General features: G+C 32.7%; 1 protein-coding gene and 1 long non-coding RNA gene across 2 annotated transcripts in view; both read left to right on the plus strand.

Moving 5' to 3' along the window:
* Positions 1–3,185, plus strand: part of LOC140676063 (zwei Ig domain protein zig-8) — a 51,311-nt gene extending 48,126 nt beyond the window's left edge. The window contains exon 5 of the mRNA XM_072910720.1: positions 489–3,185. Coding sequence (XP_072766821.1) covers positions 489–589 — 101 coding nt within the window. The 3' untranslated portion in view covers positions 590–3,185. The remainder of the gene's footprint in view (positions 1–488) is intronic.
* Positions 3,186–15,130: 11,945 nt separating this feature from the next.
* LOC140663052 (uncharacterized) lies at positions 15,131–17,590 on the plus strand. The gene is made up of 3 exons (XR_012046211.1): positions 15,131–15,374; positions 15,664–15,711; positions 15,835–17,590. It is a non-coding gene; the product is annotated as an uncharacterized lncRNA (long non-coding RNA).
* The last annotated feature ends 1,283 nt before the right edge of the window (positions 17,591–18,873 follow it).

Here is an 18,873-nt window from a genome sequence, read left to right on the forward strand (position 1 = left end):
TTCTTATATGTATACATACAGGGTGTCCGGTAATTGGTGAAAAACCTGCTAATGGCAGATTCTTGAGGTCATTTGAAGACGATTTTTCCTCAGCGTAAATATCGAGACATCAATAATTTCCGAGTTATAAGCGATTGAAAAAAAGCGCTTTTCGCAAACTAAACTTTTCGAAGTTAAAAATTACCAAAACTATAGTCTTCAATTAATTTTAGATAGAGCTTACTCCAATAAAATTTTAATTTAAGCCTTAATTACAAAGATAAAAATTGCAAAAAATGATGATGTCTCTCGACATTTTTGCCGAGGAAAAATCGACTCCAAATAATCTCAAGAATGCCATTAACAGGTTTTTCACCAATTACCGGACACCCTGTATATATGTTTATGTTAGATATTGATTGTGAGATAAAAATATTAAAATAAAATGTCATCAGCAATTATATGTAAGAGATCAGCGATCTCAAGTAAGGTTGCTCTTCGTGTTACAGGCGAGCGACCGGAAGCGATGCAGACCGGGACCGCGGGACCGATACTGTCCTCGAGTTGTTTATTGGTGTCCCTCATCATTTTGTACATATCCTCGGTGTAAATGGAAATGGAAATGGCATCACGACTCGGAGTTCACATCCGTCGCGGTACGTTCCTCAATGCGTTTCTACGTATTCCATTTAATAAATGTGATCGCGGGACGATACTGTATTTTTTTTGTATGAGATGTAAAGAGTTTCCGAAAAATAAAATGATTAAGAGAGAGTATGTTTAGTTAATACGTTGCATTGTAATTCACGATGTTTTTAGAAAGAAAAAAAAAACTGCCAATAAAAAAAGCAATTTTCTCCCCGTAAACCGCAGTTTTCAGCTGATTATTGCGTCTCTTACAAAAGCATTGTGAATAACAATTTATTAGCGATATATCAGATTACAAGATGCATGCCGTAAAGCAAGAATGCGCGAAACATAAACGCTATCACGCGAATCTATTCCTTCTCTTTTCTGATCTCAAAAGGAACAATGATACACATCGAGTTACTGCCGAATTGATTGATTTCTTCCTATCGCGCAAGGAGAAACGTCACTTTCTCCATGCATCACTAATTAATAACAACCTCGTACTGACATCATAGAGAAATCAAAATGGAGACTGCAGGAATGCGTGTACTTTTGTCGCACGCATTTCGATCGGCCGCGATGGAATCGTGCGTGTTATCGATGTGAACGCGGTCGCGACGGAAGGAGAGAGAGAAAGAAAGAGAGAGAGAGAGAGAGAGAGAGAGAGAGAGAGAGAGAATGTGTGTGTATGCACGTGTGTACGTGTGTGTATTTCTCAGCGGAAAGGCATTTAGTTAAGTAAACGTCGATGCTAATACCGGAAGCGCGAGCGCTTCGTGGCAAATCCGGTGTATAAAAAGCCCCCTTCCTCACCTAACGATAGAGAAAAGGGTCGCCAGCCGCTGCCGTCGTCGCCGCCGCTGGACTTTCTCGATAATCTAGATAATCCGTATCGGGGAGAAACCGATTTACGAGAAACGTAAAGGCGAGAAGCAATTGCCTTTACGATACGTTTTACGAGCGGTCGAATCTTGGAAATGCATGCTACGTGAATTCAATGGAAAATAAAACGTGACTGGAGTGCTCGACCCAATAATTTTCCATATTTCATAAAATTATCATGCGATAATCGATGCGATACATTCATATCGAGGGTTTTATAACATAGAGGCCATTTATAATTTTTTAAATAATGAGATTTTTTTTAATAATAAGAAATAATAAGGTATAAAAGCTCGATATAATGTATATATATATATATATATATATATATATATATGTATGTGTGTGTGTGCGTGTGTATATATATATATTTTGCATCTTATAACAACACTACATATTAATTGACCTAATAAATATGGAAATAAATACAGAAATATTTAGACGTATTTCTTAATATCAAAGCGAATTTTGAATCATTTTTTTTTTCATTCCATTAAAGTTACAATTTCGGGCTTACACTCTTATAAAACCCTCAATGTACTCTTTGCAATACTATTCTTTAGTTCGATGACGTTACTCGTAATTTTATTACAATTCATAGTGCAGTTATCTTTGCACGATGTTTTTTCTACGAGAGATTAATTATCACATTTAGAAATTTTCGAATTTTAACATTAAAAAATAAATAAGAAAAGAAGTCCCTGCTTTAAAATATAAATTTATAAATGTTACAACCGTCCTAAAATAAGATTTTTCAAAATAAGATATTAATGGATAATTTCATTATACAATAAATTTTACATTTACAACGTTTGTAGAAGAGTTTTTGTAATCAACTTGACGTTCGGTTTTCTTTTTTTCTGATATTTATCATTGCATAGATCAATGCATTGATAAATTTGTCCCTATTTCTTTTATCAAGCAGAAGCTGCAAATAATGAACATTTATATAGAAAATATGTCATTGCCAATAATCAAATAATTCGAAAGTACTGCTATATCAAAAGGTATTGATCGTTGAGTATATTATTTATTTTTCTACGCATATAATAAAAAGTTTAAAAAATGATACTGATAACAGTACATAAATCTTAACGTACACAGTACGTAAGTAAGTATAGAAGAAAATATTGATTTTAGATTATTGTTTGCTGCAAATATACGCATACATCTTTGTATTATGTAGCCGCTCTGCAAATCAATCGTATTATTTATAATTATACACACTCTAAAATCATCAATTTGAACAATTAGCCATTGATATGATAGTAAAAATGTTTTCATTCAAATAAATTTTAGCAAATGTTTACAATGTAATGAGATACTGATACCTGATAAGACACGTTTTAGTACGAGACGGTATACATTGATTCACACATGAAATCGTATCTAAATTTGTGTTCGTTCAATTCATGATTGAACTCGCAACATGGAGAATCACTAATTGAATGCAATCAGCATAAACTCACAATCAGCTTAAGTAGCTCATTGTAAAGGCTTTAATTATGCTCTAATTTTCTATCGTCCACGATTAGCCGTTAATTAAAGGCTTCAACAATGTTGAATAGCATGAACATAAATTATCTGGACACACGTAATATTTCGAAGTGTCTTATTGAAATACATACAAGATTAATAATCATTAATTGTAAGATTTTAAACAAATATGAAGATAAAATGCATTAAAGAAATATGTAATTTTTTCCGATTTTTATAAAGAAGAATAATAAATATATACACTCATAAAAAATTAGAATAACGGAAAAGAAATTATATAAAAAAATATTTAATTTTTTAAAATTATTTCTCTCTCTTTTATAATTTAATAATTTTTATGTATTAATCTATGTAATTCGTTAGAAACACACAATGGAAAAATAAATTGGTTAGATATACATATACAATATATAAACAAATATTTTGTATATAAAAAAGCAAGTTTAAAAATCAGCGATAATACATACATCAAAATTTACATAATTGTAATGCAATGGTAGGAGCGTTAATAATAATCACACTTATTTTAAGACAATAAGCAAAATTAAAAGAAATAATACAATACTCTTGTTTTAACGGCACATGATCAAGAACCAGTAAAAAGCAATTAGCGTGGACAGATAACAATAAACACGGCATACGCGCATGGAAGTTAATCTTATAATCGCAAATAAACGCGAATGAAACGGTTGAATAATCGAATCGAAGTTCACCGTGTGTGCGCGACAGTTTGATACAATAATCGCTAGCGATTATTGCGGGTTACGCATAAATAAGCATGCTATTGGTGGAAATAATAACGAAGCGCGCTTTAAATTTTACCTCTGTGTAGATCGATCATTGGTTAGCCATAAAAAACTTTATACATTGCACGATTATTTCTCTATGTATTTTTGTTTCTATTTCGCATTTAGTTATGACCATTTCACATATTCAATGATCGTAATATCGTGTTAAGTTCTATTATATCATGGTTATGAATAAAACAATACAGAATTGAATTACCTGTTAGAAGAACACAACTTGACGATAGCGAACCATTATTGTTATTCAATTTCTGACAAATGCACTAAATGCAAAATGTTGATTATAATATAATAGTATTTATTAACATGTTATTTTTGTAACAATTATCCTATCAAAATAATGATTCTACTATAAATTATTAAATAGATATAGTAAATGTTGTTTTATAGCGCATATTTAATTACACGCTATGCTTAAAGCATACCGTGTAAATTGTTACCCTAATAATTAAATTTACACAATACTATAGTAGAGCGAGGATTACGTAAAGATCTTGAGATCAAAGTATCAATGCAATGATATCGGCATAATTTTGCATAATTTTGAATGCATTAGTTTATTACTGTCAAAACGAGAAGTAACAAATCAAACGTCGAGCACTTCCGTCACCGTTGTTAACCCAACGATCTATACGTAACCGTACAGACAAAATGAACCATATAGTGACATGGACAGATGAACTGAAATAGTTGGTGAGATGGGGATTAAAAGACAAGCTTGTAGAAACACGCGTGTTAGCTCGTTTACTGGACACGTGTTAAACTCTCGTTCCGTGATAACACGCACGCACCAAACCTACCAATGTCTCGCTGGCACGTATTTCGTGCGCATCTACATACGGATTAAACCTAATGGCGATGCCCTAATCAGCAATGCGACGAATGCGTCGGACCGACCTGTTTTGCCGTTCAGTGAACGTTCTGCCGGCGTTAGCATCAGCATACGAAATCGCGAATTTGTACATAATGTCTGTATCATAACTTGTGCGACATCACATTGACACATCTTGGAAATTTTAGACGCAAGCCGATCTCTCCCCTCACTCTCGGACGCGTCCAGACAATCGCGAATTTTTGCGGAAAAATCATTCTTTAATCGCGCGAACGAGAGAGATAGAGAGAGAGAGAGAGAGAGAGAGAGAGAGAGAGAGAGAGAGAGAGAGAGAGAGAGAGAGAGAGAGGGAGAAAGAGAGAAAGAAGGACTTCACTTTCTATTGTGTATATTTCGATGTGACATTCTGCCGGATAGCGCTGACGAGCGACGATCGATCTGTCTGACGAGAAGAAGCTTTACTTTCTATGAAAAGAATAATCTATAATCATTTATTTTTCATTATCATTTTCTACAAGTTTCTTAAATTTTGTTCTGTTATATGTAGAATAGTTTATCATCACAAGTATGAATATAATTAATAATTGAATACAATATCTCTTTCTATACTAAGATTCTATATATAATTAGCCTTATTAATTTAAAAAAATATAACAATATGGCTTTTTAATACCATAATTAACATTTATTTAATATATAATTTTTAAGTAGAAGAAATTTTTTCTAGGATATATTTGGATAAAAGAAAAGTTTCTAAGCATAAATGCACTAATTGAAGCTTTCACAAAAAATATATAAATATTCTCTTTATCACTTATAATTTATAAAATATCATATATATATTAAGTGCTAATATAAAATAGAGTTTTTGACTTTTATCCATTTAAAAAGTTAAAATTCACGTCCACCTTTATTAATTAATAAAATAAAAAAATTTTTTAATGTTCAGAAAAATCTTTAATTTATTATACATATATATATATATGTTTAAAATAAATCTAAAAAAATATCTGTCTTATTTTTAGCTGTAACATTGAGAATTTTTATATTGATAAGACGGATTTTAATAAGTGCAACAATGCATGAATAAGACACGTCATTTCTTTGCCGCTTGCGCATCCGCAGGAAATGGAAGTCACAAGAAAATGGAAAGCCGATAAAAGAAATTGTCATTTGCTCGCCAGTGCAATCAGACAGTATCGAAAGTATCGTTCGGGTCATCCGCGCCTGATGAAACAAAGTCGCTTGCATCTTTGCGTTCCTACGCGAATACAAGGCTGCCTGAAAAGAAACTCTCTAGCATGGTACCGATGGTTGTTTGTCAGAGGCGATTTATGTAACGCGATGAGCCGAGAGAGCGATGAAAAAAGGTGGAAATATGTGTTGTCATGACTCCAGAAAATAGAATTGTGTGTATATATATATATATATATATATATATATATATATATATATATATATAATGAAAGTATTAGATATTTGATTGCAAAAAAATTTTCAAAATTTCTTTAATTTGTTTACTAAAGAAATTTTTCTGAGATTTTACGCTTTTTAAATTGATAGCTAGAAAGATTAATATTTATAGAGTCGCGAGTCGAAAGGTATGCGCAATTATTTTCGTATATATGTTATATCGCTTAATAAAGTATAAACAAAATTTTCCTCTTAGTTTTCTATTTTAATCAAGAAAACTAAGCTCACTGAATTGTGCAAATAAAAAGATTTAAAAAATTTCACAAATGTTTACATTAATTATCTAATATTCAGAAAAAAATAGATATATTTAGAACCATTACAGTAACAATAATATTATCTCTCTGTCGCAGAACTGCTTTCGAAGTTATTCATATGCTTTCTTGACATCCTCCTAAATGTATTATGTTTTGAAAGGAAAAAAAAAGAAATAAAAAGCAGAGAAAAATGAGGCTCATAAAGAAATCTCGAAGCAGAATCTGTCGGCATCTTGCCACGTGTCTATAGAAAAAGCACATAATTCCGAAATTGTGCAAGAATAAGAAAGATAATATTTCGAAAGTTCTCTCAAGAGACCGAACTTGCTAGAGTCACGCTTATACGTGTGGTTCGGCGGTGGAATATACGATGCTCGAATACAATGAGAAATTGGGAGAAAAATAATTGCTCGGGCGGGTACGAGAGCGTCAGAGGCCGAGACAAAAGTTTGCAGGCATTTTTCTTTCTTTTCGACGGAAACTGGGTGTAAGAGATAGGAAGCGCGCCGTTGAGTCGCGGAACCGGGTCCGCAATGCGTGTCGCATCGATTTTCCCGTTACTGTGGGGATGTTTGGAAGGCGTATCAATGGTCCTAGTTATTCCGATTAAACTCAGAATGCTTATAAATATATATATTATTAATAATCGTTAAACACATCCTTCCACTTTCAACCCTTAACTTTCACACAATTTATTGTTAATTTTTTTTTAATGCAAATATATGTTTATATATATAAACATATAAATAGCATCTGAATTATAAAAACAGTTACCAGAATGTAAATAAATTAGTTAATTTCGTGTCTTGGAATTTTATAGCATTCGGCATTTCTACGATTAGCAAACACTATCAACATCGAGTAAATCCGAAAATGAAATGAACGTGTTACCTAATTTGGATTTACATGAACCGGAATGTAATACAGCATTTACCCGTTTCTCTGAAATTCAATGTTATGTTACGCTAATCCTATTATATAACTCACTGTTCGTTGATAATGCTATTTAAACTAATGTCCTATCGCAAATGGATATTCTGATATTCTGAAATCGCAATTGATTAAAAATAAATAAATTATTTTTTCTATTTATATTAGTTGAAATAATCAATAATTTGTAGATAAAATTATCCTTGTTATATATACCGTATATGTATATACATATTTAGTTTTAACATAAATATTTCTAAAATGTATAAAATATGCATTGTTTTCCATTTTAATAATTACAATATATATAATACATTTCATATATATTAATTTAAGCTTGATTATAATTTATAAAATGTCAATATAAATTAGAGTTAAGGACATACAATTTGGCTGTGATTTTGTAACTTATAATATTAATATCAAATTTTCTCTCTTCTCTCTCTTTTTTCATCCTTTATTATAATACAATTTATACGATAAATATGAGAGAGATTTTTTTCTAAAATATCTGTGATGCGTAAAAATGTCAATTTTGTTAGTTGTACAAAGGAATCATGCTAAATGTAGCGGTAACGCAGTTGGTACTCTTGTAACTTTAATTGCGAGAATATATTCGGTCCATTACTTTCCAATATTCTTTGATAAACTTCGATTCCTTTAGCGCAACGATTAACAGGGCCATTCGGAGCGAATTCAAAATCAGACGCAATTTCGCGTGAGCCATTAAGAGGCATTCATCATCCTTCGAATGCAACGCGGGAGAAATTATTGTCCGATCTAAACGAAACTATCGGCAACTGCTTCATACACGTACACATATATATACACATATACACACACATTCGAAGATTAATTCTTCTCTCCTTCTCTCGCGTAATATTACTTCCTAATAATACGAATTATTGGATGGAACACCCGTTTTATTACGCGACGTGTATATCACGCGAACGAAATCCTACCGACCGTGAGTGTCGTGACTGAATATCGTACCAGGCATCGCGTGGTTTTGCACTAGGGTTCGCCTATACATGGAAACGGAAGCAACTTAAGCATCATGTCGTTTGCTGTCAAGGAATGATAACTGCAGAATAGTTCTGAGTAGTAATTTTTATCAATTTCTTATAATTATATACATACGATATGTGTAAAATCACTAGAATGCCATTTTATTCATTGATTTTGGAATCTTCAATTGGAAATAATTTTTTCATGTTCCAAAAATATCTCAAGAGCCTATTTCACATTTTCTCAATTTTTAACGCTACGTATATATAATTTTAACAAAACAAAACTACAAATTACAATTCTATGCAAATAAAATTTATTTTAAAATAACCGAAAAGTCATGGCCTTCATTTTTCTTCTTTAAACTTTGTTAGTAATTTCTTATTTTTCATCATTAATTATTTGCAACTTATAGATGCCTGGAAAAAAACAAATTCTCTCGAAATAAATTAAAGCGTTTCTCGTGATAGCAAGGGTTTTACCTTATACAGTGCGTAGAATAGAAGCGGACACGTTCCGAATTCTCGACTCCGCGAGCCGCGAAATGAGGTAAACGCGGCACGTTGCCCGAGCTCGGAAAGATGAAACGAATTCGAATTTTGTTCATTCCACGTGGCCGACCGTGTCGAGAATTGAATTCCAGGCGCGAACGGAATCCAATTCAAAGTCCGTGGTTAGTTTGTCCGCGAAAACTCTCTCACATCCTCATCCTGATCTCCGAACTTCAATACGATCGTTTTCCTTTCAGTGTCTTCACTTCCAGACTATCTTTTCCCTTAGCATTGGCGTGCACGAATTTTTTTCATATACACACACATACACACACATATATATATATATATATATATATATATATATATATATATATATATATATCGGGAACATGTTCTCGCGTAAATTCTGGAGTTGTGACATCTAAATCTTGCGATTATACTTGCACTTGCGGTTATACTTGTATTTTTGTGTACACTATTTGTACAGGAAAGACATTTACAGAAAAAAAGTGCTTGTGGTGCGAAGATTTGCAGAGCTGCACAAAGTGCGAGCGCTCTTTGTAAAAGAAAATTCAGAAAGATTTTGAAGCATCGCTCATCCTCTCTCGACTCATCCGCATGCTCGCATTACGAAAATGCGTCCAATTTGTGCGCGCCACGCATTTGATTGCGGACACGAAAACGCTCGCGAAATTTCGCAACAGCGACAGGTGATAAGCGCCGAGTGAGAAACTAATCATTAACTAGATCGTGAATTAATTGTTTGGAGAGTTTGCTCCGACGAAATGGAAATGCGACGGACTGGAATTCGACGAGCCGTAGATCCTAATTGACGATTTCGCTAACAATGCAAGCGTATGAGATAAGAAGAAAAAAAAAAGTGGACACAAAAGAAATCCGTAATCGCAGTGATATCGTTAGAAATAGATAGGTATATTATTGTACATACTATGATATTACGATGTTTACTAAATAAAAATGTTAAAAGAGAAGAAGTGGAGTGGCCTGCTCTTTCGGATGGAGCATGTAGAGCCGCATGTACATAACGTATCCTAAAAAAAATAAATGCTCCCTGATAAGTCTCCATCGATCTTTTCACTATCAATAATATAATGATTCTATTTCATAGTACTGTACATATAAAATTTATTGCTTTTTTTTGTTAACATAATGTTTAATCTCTTTCTGTTATTGATTCATAATCTGATATGTCCGAAAGAAATTTTCAGGATCATCAAACCCAGAGACTGAAAATTATGTATTTATAAACAGCGTCTCTTCAGAAAAAATAAATTTTTCTTATTCAATTTATTTTTATTAGTGTTATGTATAATACAAATTATATGTGATATTTAATAAACATATTTAATAAACACAACAAAATATATTATATTAATAATATTTTTTGTTATCATATTTACATATATAATTGATTCGCAAGGTTGATTTTACTTGTTTTTCACATAAATATGCGATAAAGAAATGGAAAAAGTTCGTTACAAAGGTGACATCGTAACACCTTTAGACGATCGGCTTGAGAGTATTTCCTTTGTTACAATCTCCACCTTTGAGAGACATCTCGCAGTCGTGGAAACGACTAGATTCTCGAAGAAATCCTTTTACTTCTTAAGACCTGCGTCTTCCCTGTCCCGACAGTCTTTTATCGAGAACGCTCCTTTTGCCAACGATAAGTAACTAACGACTTTCAGAGAACATTGTCGAGCGGTATTTCTGACACTCTATCGCATGATTGTATTTGAAATACGGAACGATGAATTAAAAGAAGACTCAAAAAAGTAAAGCACACTTTCATGTGTCTACTGTTCATACATATATGTGATGTCAAATACGTAAAAAGCTAATTCTTTGTATTTGTTTTACAATAGAGTCTGATATATAAGATTCATTGAATTTAATATACAATATAACATAAGAATATATCGTGACACGAAAAAGCATATTCATAAATATTAAAATATTAAATAAAAAATAATATCCTCTTTTATATTTTATCTATTTACTTAGGTACTATTGATGAAAAAAATGTTTAGGTGAACACGAAATATTTACTCTCTGTTAATTAAAATTGTTTGAAGAAAAGCATACAGTCAAACAAATGCATACGTTACGTAATTCCTTTGTAAACAATTATTTTTGTTTTTAAACAAAGGCATATTTTACTTATTGTTAACTAAAATTAACAAATTTCGTTCCTGAACAGAAGATTCATCAATTTTTTAAACGTCGCGTTGAAAAGTAATTATATCACTACTTTTAACAAATATATAAAAGAAAGAATATTTAAAAAAAAAGATAAATATGTAAAGCTAAATATATTAAATATAACTTGTCTTTTTTAATTTTGAGTTTATCAAGAAATTTTATTCTATAAGTTTTTTTTTAGTTTGTTCTTAAGAAAGCGAGTGACTAAATAAGTTACAAACAAACAAACAAAAATATATATACATATATATAGTTTACATAAAATACTGACACAATCGTTGTCTTTCTTCTACTATTTTTGCAAACAGAATCGGTATGAGACTGTAAGATTACGAAAATTGAATATTTAACTACCACAATACGCGTGGCTCATCAACTTTTAATAACGGCGCACTGGCGTTGTTCCAAATTAAGGGTAACTGGCTACTGGTGAAACATCTTCCTAAAAAGTTTTCGTTACACTAAAAATTTCAGCGTACTTCCCTTCATCAAAGAAAAAAAAAGATAAAAACGTGAGTAGCAAATGCTGCAGTTGTACCAATGTCATTCCACTAGTAGAAAATTACTGCAAGAATGAAGTTGCATATGTGCAATCGTGGATATTAAAAACTCAATTATTTTATTTTTATTAGAAATTAGAATTAGTTTATTTTTATTAGAAATTATATAAAAATACATAAAATAAAATAACATACAGATTTGACTTTAACTTGTACACATGACGCATTATTTCTTTATACACATTTATACAAGAAAAAAAAAATAAAATTTTGAATCTGCATATTGTACCATTTTATATAAACTATTAAATTTTAGAGATTAATTTAGCGTTCAAACGTTGAAATATTAAAAATAAAATAACATTCTATAATTTTACTTTTCCTTTTCTATTACATAATATCATATTTCATCTGCTATTCCATATGTTTTCTCAGTATTCATTAGCATCTCAGTTCTGCCTGTCTCATTGCTTTATCTTTCGCGCAAGCACCCTCAATTTCTCTCCCAATTTGTGAGAGACATCTAAATCGACTGCGATCAATCACTTCGCATTCATCCACTTACAAATGCTCGACTCGACTCGACTCGACGAAACGTAACGCAATATCCCTCTACAGTTAACGAGCATCCGGCCAAAGCTCCCTAACAGCGTGTCGAGTTTCAACGTTTGCAGCAGCCAAAGTGATGGACGCTTCTTCTCCATGAAATACCTAAGAAGCAGGTTCGCGAGATGCCGCGCGGTTTTGTGGATTCCGCAGTAAAGTGTCATGCTTTGTACACGGTTAGAAGAAGGACATGACAATCCTTGAGTATGTGCTACAAAGGTACATGACGAACTCCGACGAGGCGCGGATGTAACACGAAGTACAACCGCGAAAATCGTTGCACGGCCAGCTACGACTGACAGCGAGACAAAGCAAACATGGGATGGCGCAGATAATTTTAGAAGACAATTAGTACAAGTGAGTACAAGAGACCAAAGGCGAAATAAAAATAATAAGCATGCTATTTCTAATTGCTAATTAATTCTGATAATAAATTTTTACACCTCAAAAAAGAGCGATCTTTATAAACCTATCAAATTTACGATAAGCAAGTTATCTTAAAAAAATTATTTAATCAGTTACGATTAGAATAAAATATGTCATACTTTTTTATAGTGACAATATATGTAAATACATACATCGGGAAACTAATTATTCTTGACTTGATAATTTTTTAATACATAATCATATTTTCTTTAATTGATGAGTAAATATATAAGAGTAAATATATACTAGCACTATTATGAGAAGTTTTGAAGCAGTTATGTTTGGCAAGTAAACAAAACTTTAATGTCTTATACATTACTTATACATATCTAATTATCCACTTTAATATATGTTTTAATATTATTTCATTGTTATATTAGCCTTCTAAGTTATGACATTATTTTAAGCTGCTGAATCGCTCGACTTATCGGCTCATTAACTCGTCGTATCAACGATTTTATCCTTAAAGCTCTCTAAGAGACAGCTTCTCGAAATCCGCATAATTTATACGGCAGGGGAGAATTAATGAAATTAACTTTGCAAAAATCGATACCGACTATACAAGAGGGTAAATAAATCTACTTGATCAGCAAGAAAACGCGGCTTGATTCTTAACGAGATGCAATAAAACAATAAAAATATTTTGTGATGCATAATAATAATGTGTAAAATAATAAAATCTTATTGTATATAATAATATGTGTAAAACAATAGTAATAATAATTACATAATTATTGTTAATTTAATTGATGAATTTTATAGCAATGCTTTAAAATTAAGAACACTTCTGATATAAAATAATAACATTTCTCAATTTCTCTTGCAAAAGAGATCTCCGATTTTTCTCATTTTTCTAGTTCTCTTTTCAAAAGAGAAACTCTGAGGCGCGCGGTGAATCAGTTTTCGCACAAATGCGGATACGTCGTCGACAATTTGCGTTCCGCTGCATAGAACTATCTCTTTCGTCCTCTCGGATGACGGGGATGATACAAAAAACTTTAATTTCAGTCGGAATAACATGTCGGAAATAGCGCTCGACGTGCAGCACGATTATACACGTACATTTCCGTATAACCCTTTTTATCCAAGTGACTTTATCGCTTTGCAGCGCGGCCGTTAAGAACGAGAAACACTCAGTCCTGTTTTGCGGTTAACTACTACAAATATCAGTTCAACTGCGCCGCTCTTCCGCGTACATGCCTCGAATATTTCGCTATTTGTGCTTCGGACTTTACGGCTCCCGAGTGAAACGGTCGAACGCTAAGGACATCGAGAGGGGAGGAAAGAGTCAAACAGAGAGAAGGTTACTAACGTCGCTGTAAAACGGTACGTTTATATTAGAGATGCACGGGCAGAGAGATAGAGAGAGAGAGAGAGAGAGAGAGAGAGAGAGAGAGAGAGAGAGAGAGAGAGAGAGAGAGAGAGAGAGATGTAAAAACAAAAATAGAGAGAGATAGAGAGAGAAGGTTAAAAGAGGTGAGGGAGAAAGGGTGGACGGGGTGAGCAGCGTTTTATAGCCCGAGCTAGATAGTCCGGAACGTAGGGAAAGAAATAAACAAGATAGAGAAACTATGTTCGGCACTACTCTTGCGGTTCAGACACCCGTTGTGCAGATACACTTTTTCCATTAAAATCCGTTTCTAACACTCCGGTAAACATGCTCATGGCGAGGGAATGGTATAAGTACGATTTCTGAGGGCCGAGGTCTGTGACACGCAACGGGATAAGCTGTGACAGTTTGTCCTCTGCTCGACAACGAGTGGCCGTAAGATCTGTCGCGATAAAATCACCACACTTTACGGAGGAACATCGCGTGGCGATTAGGGAAGCGGGACGGGAAAATCCGCCGCGATATGATCGCAAGCTGATTAGGCCGTTCACGAGGAAACTTTAGTCCCCAAGACCTCCACTTCATTAACCCGAATGCAGTGCTGCGCTTGCATAAGTTCTCTTGTGCGAGAAACCGTTGAAATCATTTCAATTCTCTTCCGGTATCTTGGATGTGTAACTTCTTCGTTTAATCTAGTGCCACTTAACTTAATTGCCATAATCGCAATACTTCTTCCCCTACAATCGTGATATATTATGTATGTACGCCCGTATGCATTTCTTTTTTATATAATAGCAAATATGCGAAAGTATAAAACAACATGGCCAGAAAGCACGCATGTTATTCTATTTAAATGTTGAACAAAAAAAAATATTATTAAATAATTTACATAATTTGATAATATCTCATCTTTTTGGCATTTGTAAAAACAGAGAGAGAGAGAGAGAGAGAGAGAGAGAGAGAGAGAGAGAGAGAGAGAGAGAGAGAGAGAGAAAACACATTTTATACTTTTGCAGAATATAACAATTTAAATATAAATATACAATTTTTTAATACTTGAATGTGTAGCAATTTTTACCATTCTTTTAGCAGATTAATATTTCATAGCATTTGTGTTAAATTTATAATAAACTTTATTTCAAATGCATATTCTACCAAAGTTTTATTTCTCGAATTATGTTATTCGTGCAAATTTTGTTTTATTCGATTTTAATATCTCTTTTGCTACAGTTAAAATAAAATTCTATTTAGAAAGCGCAAAAAATGTTATAATAATAAAGTTTGACCTGTAACACAAAATAAAAACAACGGCATATATAACAGTAATCGCATCTAAACAGAACGTAGAGCCAATATCACACAGTACCGTTTATATCCCGACCGCTAAATCAATATATTTCTTGATATATACCGCCAATATATTTCATAGATTAACGTTTACGTATTTTTATATCGCACGCTTTACTTTCGCGAAATTACTGATAGAACAGGTCATAAATAAGTAAGTAAGTGATAGGATCAAGATAAATGGGCAATAGTAAAGCCGGTGGATTCGCAAAGGCTACGCTAAAGGTGTATCGATTCAACGTCTTGAAATCACGTATCTGATTCGGATCAAGATGTTAGATTGAAGTTTTTAACTTGAATCTTGACAACAAATTATTATCGCGAACGATTATATCAATGACTGCCATTGAGAAATTTTTTATTTTAATTCAATAATAATACAATTCATTATATCTTAATTTCTGTAATTCTATTGTATAACACATATACATATATAATTCCAGCCAATAAGAGATACGTTACAACGTTACAACGAGTTGCATGAGAAATCGGTGAGTATGCTTCGCTTATCAGTATTTTTAATTGCAAATTATAATAATCGTTGTGTAGAGAAACAACATTACTTCACTCTTTCACTTTTCTTATATAAATAAGACAATGAATTCAAATTGTAGGTACTACATATATTGGCTTACCTGCCTCTGAACGAATAATCACAATAGAGCGATCGTTTATGGTGTAACGGCACGCTATGTAAGGCCGCTATGTAGTTTCTCCGAACAAAAGGTTATTAGATTCTGACGACTTCGCTTGCGGAGCCGATTACGGAGCAAGCTTACGAGCCCTTAGGCAATCCGATGAAAACAAAGTTTTGGTACAAACTTAGACGAGGATAGATATCATCTTTTCACATACGTCACTTCGGGAACATCGAGGATGATTAGAGGAAGAGAGGAAGAGAGATGGGCGGCAATCACTCTAAAGCTTGATTTACCGAGAGGAAATGGTACGATGTTGTTTCGACAACAATCAATTCGTCATTGCTAATAGCTACGAATACGCACTTTGTCATTGATTACGAGATGTTATACTCAGTCTCGAATCGGATCGTGGACAGGATATATTCATCGTTATGTATAGCTCGACCGTCTTGATCAGCTTTCGATTATACGCATATGCGTGTATGTGTAGTGTAATAATTCTCACATATTTGCAAATATGCATGAACAATTTATGCAGTTATTATATTCGATATGTCCGATAGAGAATCATGCGATATCTCACACATCAGTTTCTCGTGCTTTACTTATATTGAAAAAGTGATATGATAAGCGCGTTTAATAGGATAAGGAGATTGCAATAGATAAAAGTGAAAAAAAGGAAAAATTATAGTAATCTTTACTTAATCTCTACTTTTTCAATTTGAAATCGGATTATGAATGATTTACGACACATTTGTCGCAGGAAATTAAAATCAATGCGCAATATCTCGCTCTAACTCTCAATTTTTCATTCTCAGATATATGTACTAAAAAAACAAGTGTTTTAACACTTTCTAAAAAGAATCACGAGATGACGATGAGACAAGTACACAGGTGCGATTGTCTTGCTTCCGCGTGATGCATTGTCTCAAGCTGTCAACATTTCTTTGTTCTAGCGCAAATGCAAGATATATATACCGAGGTAAACCATACTCCCTATACATTCCATGTTTCTCGATAACTTCCGGCATGTCGTTGTACTGGTTGGTGACGGCACGTTGCGGGATTCTTCCTGATGACATGCGCCGCGACGACGGTTGCGTCTCCAAGTCTCCGAATACATGACAGAAGTTTGTTTCGACGAGTCGACCGAGGAGCCATAACGTCGCGTGTAAGTGAGCCACGAGATAAAGAGAGAGAGACAAACAGAGAGAGAAGGGGGAGAGAGTGAGATCAGGACCTAATAACCTTTTGTCGGGCAGCCGGATGGAACTCGCCCAGTTACACGACGTCGACGTCGTGCCATGTTACCATGTAAATGGACGTCTGAATGTCCTTGGCAGGGATAAACGAGTCTGTAGCCCGGTTCGCTATATACGTAGCAGCGACAAGTTCGGTGTCATCGATCCGGCTCCGCGAAAGCAGGTCGGAGATACTTTCGTTCGAGATACTTTCTTTCATCGTCGGTTACCCGGGATTAGCTTTCAAATTCGAAAACAGTTTGACGATTGATACCATCTCGCTCTTCTCCCGTGCGACGCAAACTTTCGTTTATACTTGCTTCTATGTACTCGCGATAGCATAGACGCATTGGTGACAAATGTCACCGTCAATCGCGCAGATAAAAAAAAAGTTTTGTATTAAAAAAATTATTTCAAAACTTGCGAATTATTTCTCTCCATAATGAATTATTATTTTATCATATTTTGTGTAATGAGAAATTATTAACCGAGACTACATATTATTGTCAGTAATATTAATAAACTAATCAAATATTATGGATATTGTTGTTGAATATTGATTATTGCACATTAAAACAATTTATATAGAAAAACGAATTAATAAATATAAAAGGAAGCTGTCAAGAGAGTTTCTATGAATGCATTTTGCTGATGAAATAAATTAATTGGCAAATATGTTTGACTGTCTTCAATTTAAATGACAGTTATTATATGCAGCTGATTTTGTTACGCTTCCAGAATATCGTAAAATATATATAAATAAATTCAATGAAAAATAGGTAATTAGTTTTTATTTTTTTTCTTTAATTTGTAAACAATTTTTTTTGTACTGCAAATAAATGTAAATATTTTTACATTTTTATTCCTTTAATAAATAATATATTTTGCAAAATTTTTGACCCTAATTTTTTTGACCAATATTTTTTAAATAAGTATTTATTATATTATTAACATTATTAGTATACCTATATAATTTTATGTAAATTTAATCTAATAAAAGAAAGACCTAAGAGTCTAATGAGATTGTCTGGTATGCAAAGATGCGTGTGTTGACTAATTGCAGGAGCTGTTTCGAGTCAGATGATAATTAGACCGGTAGTAATTAGCAGCAGATGTTACCCGACAGAAACTAACTATATACGTCTTTGTCGAGTTGAGCGAATATCTTCTTTAAATCATAAGATTATTTTCTGACAATCAACGAATTAAATTATATTTTACACATTTTAAAAATGAACACTTAATAAATACTTATTGTTTATATATATGTTAGTTCATATATATAATTTTTTAATTCTGACAATATCTGTCATGGAAGCAAAAAATAGAGAGAGAGATATGTTGATAATTAATATGATTATAGTAATTTAAATTATACATATATGTATATTCATATATTTAACATTACGTATTTTTATTTAACTTATTGTTAGAAATATTCATTTTTATAAATCTAGAGTGAAATTAGTATAGAACAGCTACATAAAATTTCTTTAAGAAAATCAAAACTTTCATTAGAATAGTTATCTTTTCGATAAATAATTTTATCACTATTTTATACTGTAATAAAAGTATCGAATACAATAAATGCCTTATTTAAATTCTTTAAAAGCTTATGAAAAATTGCTTTGTAAAAAGAAAGAAATAAAAGCAAAGTACATATAAATTTGCGCGATTATTATAAATTATTTATACATATTTGATATATACGAGCGCGAAAATGTTAGGAAGGGAAAGAGAACAAATGTGCATGTAATATGATAACCGTATC

The sequence above is a fragment of the Anoplolepis gracilipes genome, chromosome 2, assembly GCF_047496725.1.
Source record: "Anoplolepis gracilipes chromosome 2, ASM4749672v1, whole genome shotgun sequence".
Classification (NCBI taxonomy): Eukaryota; Metazoa; Arthropoda; class Insecta; order Hymenoptera; family Formicidae; genus Anoplolepis; species Anoplolepis gracilipes.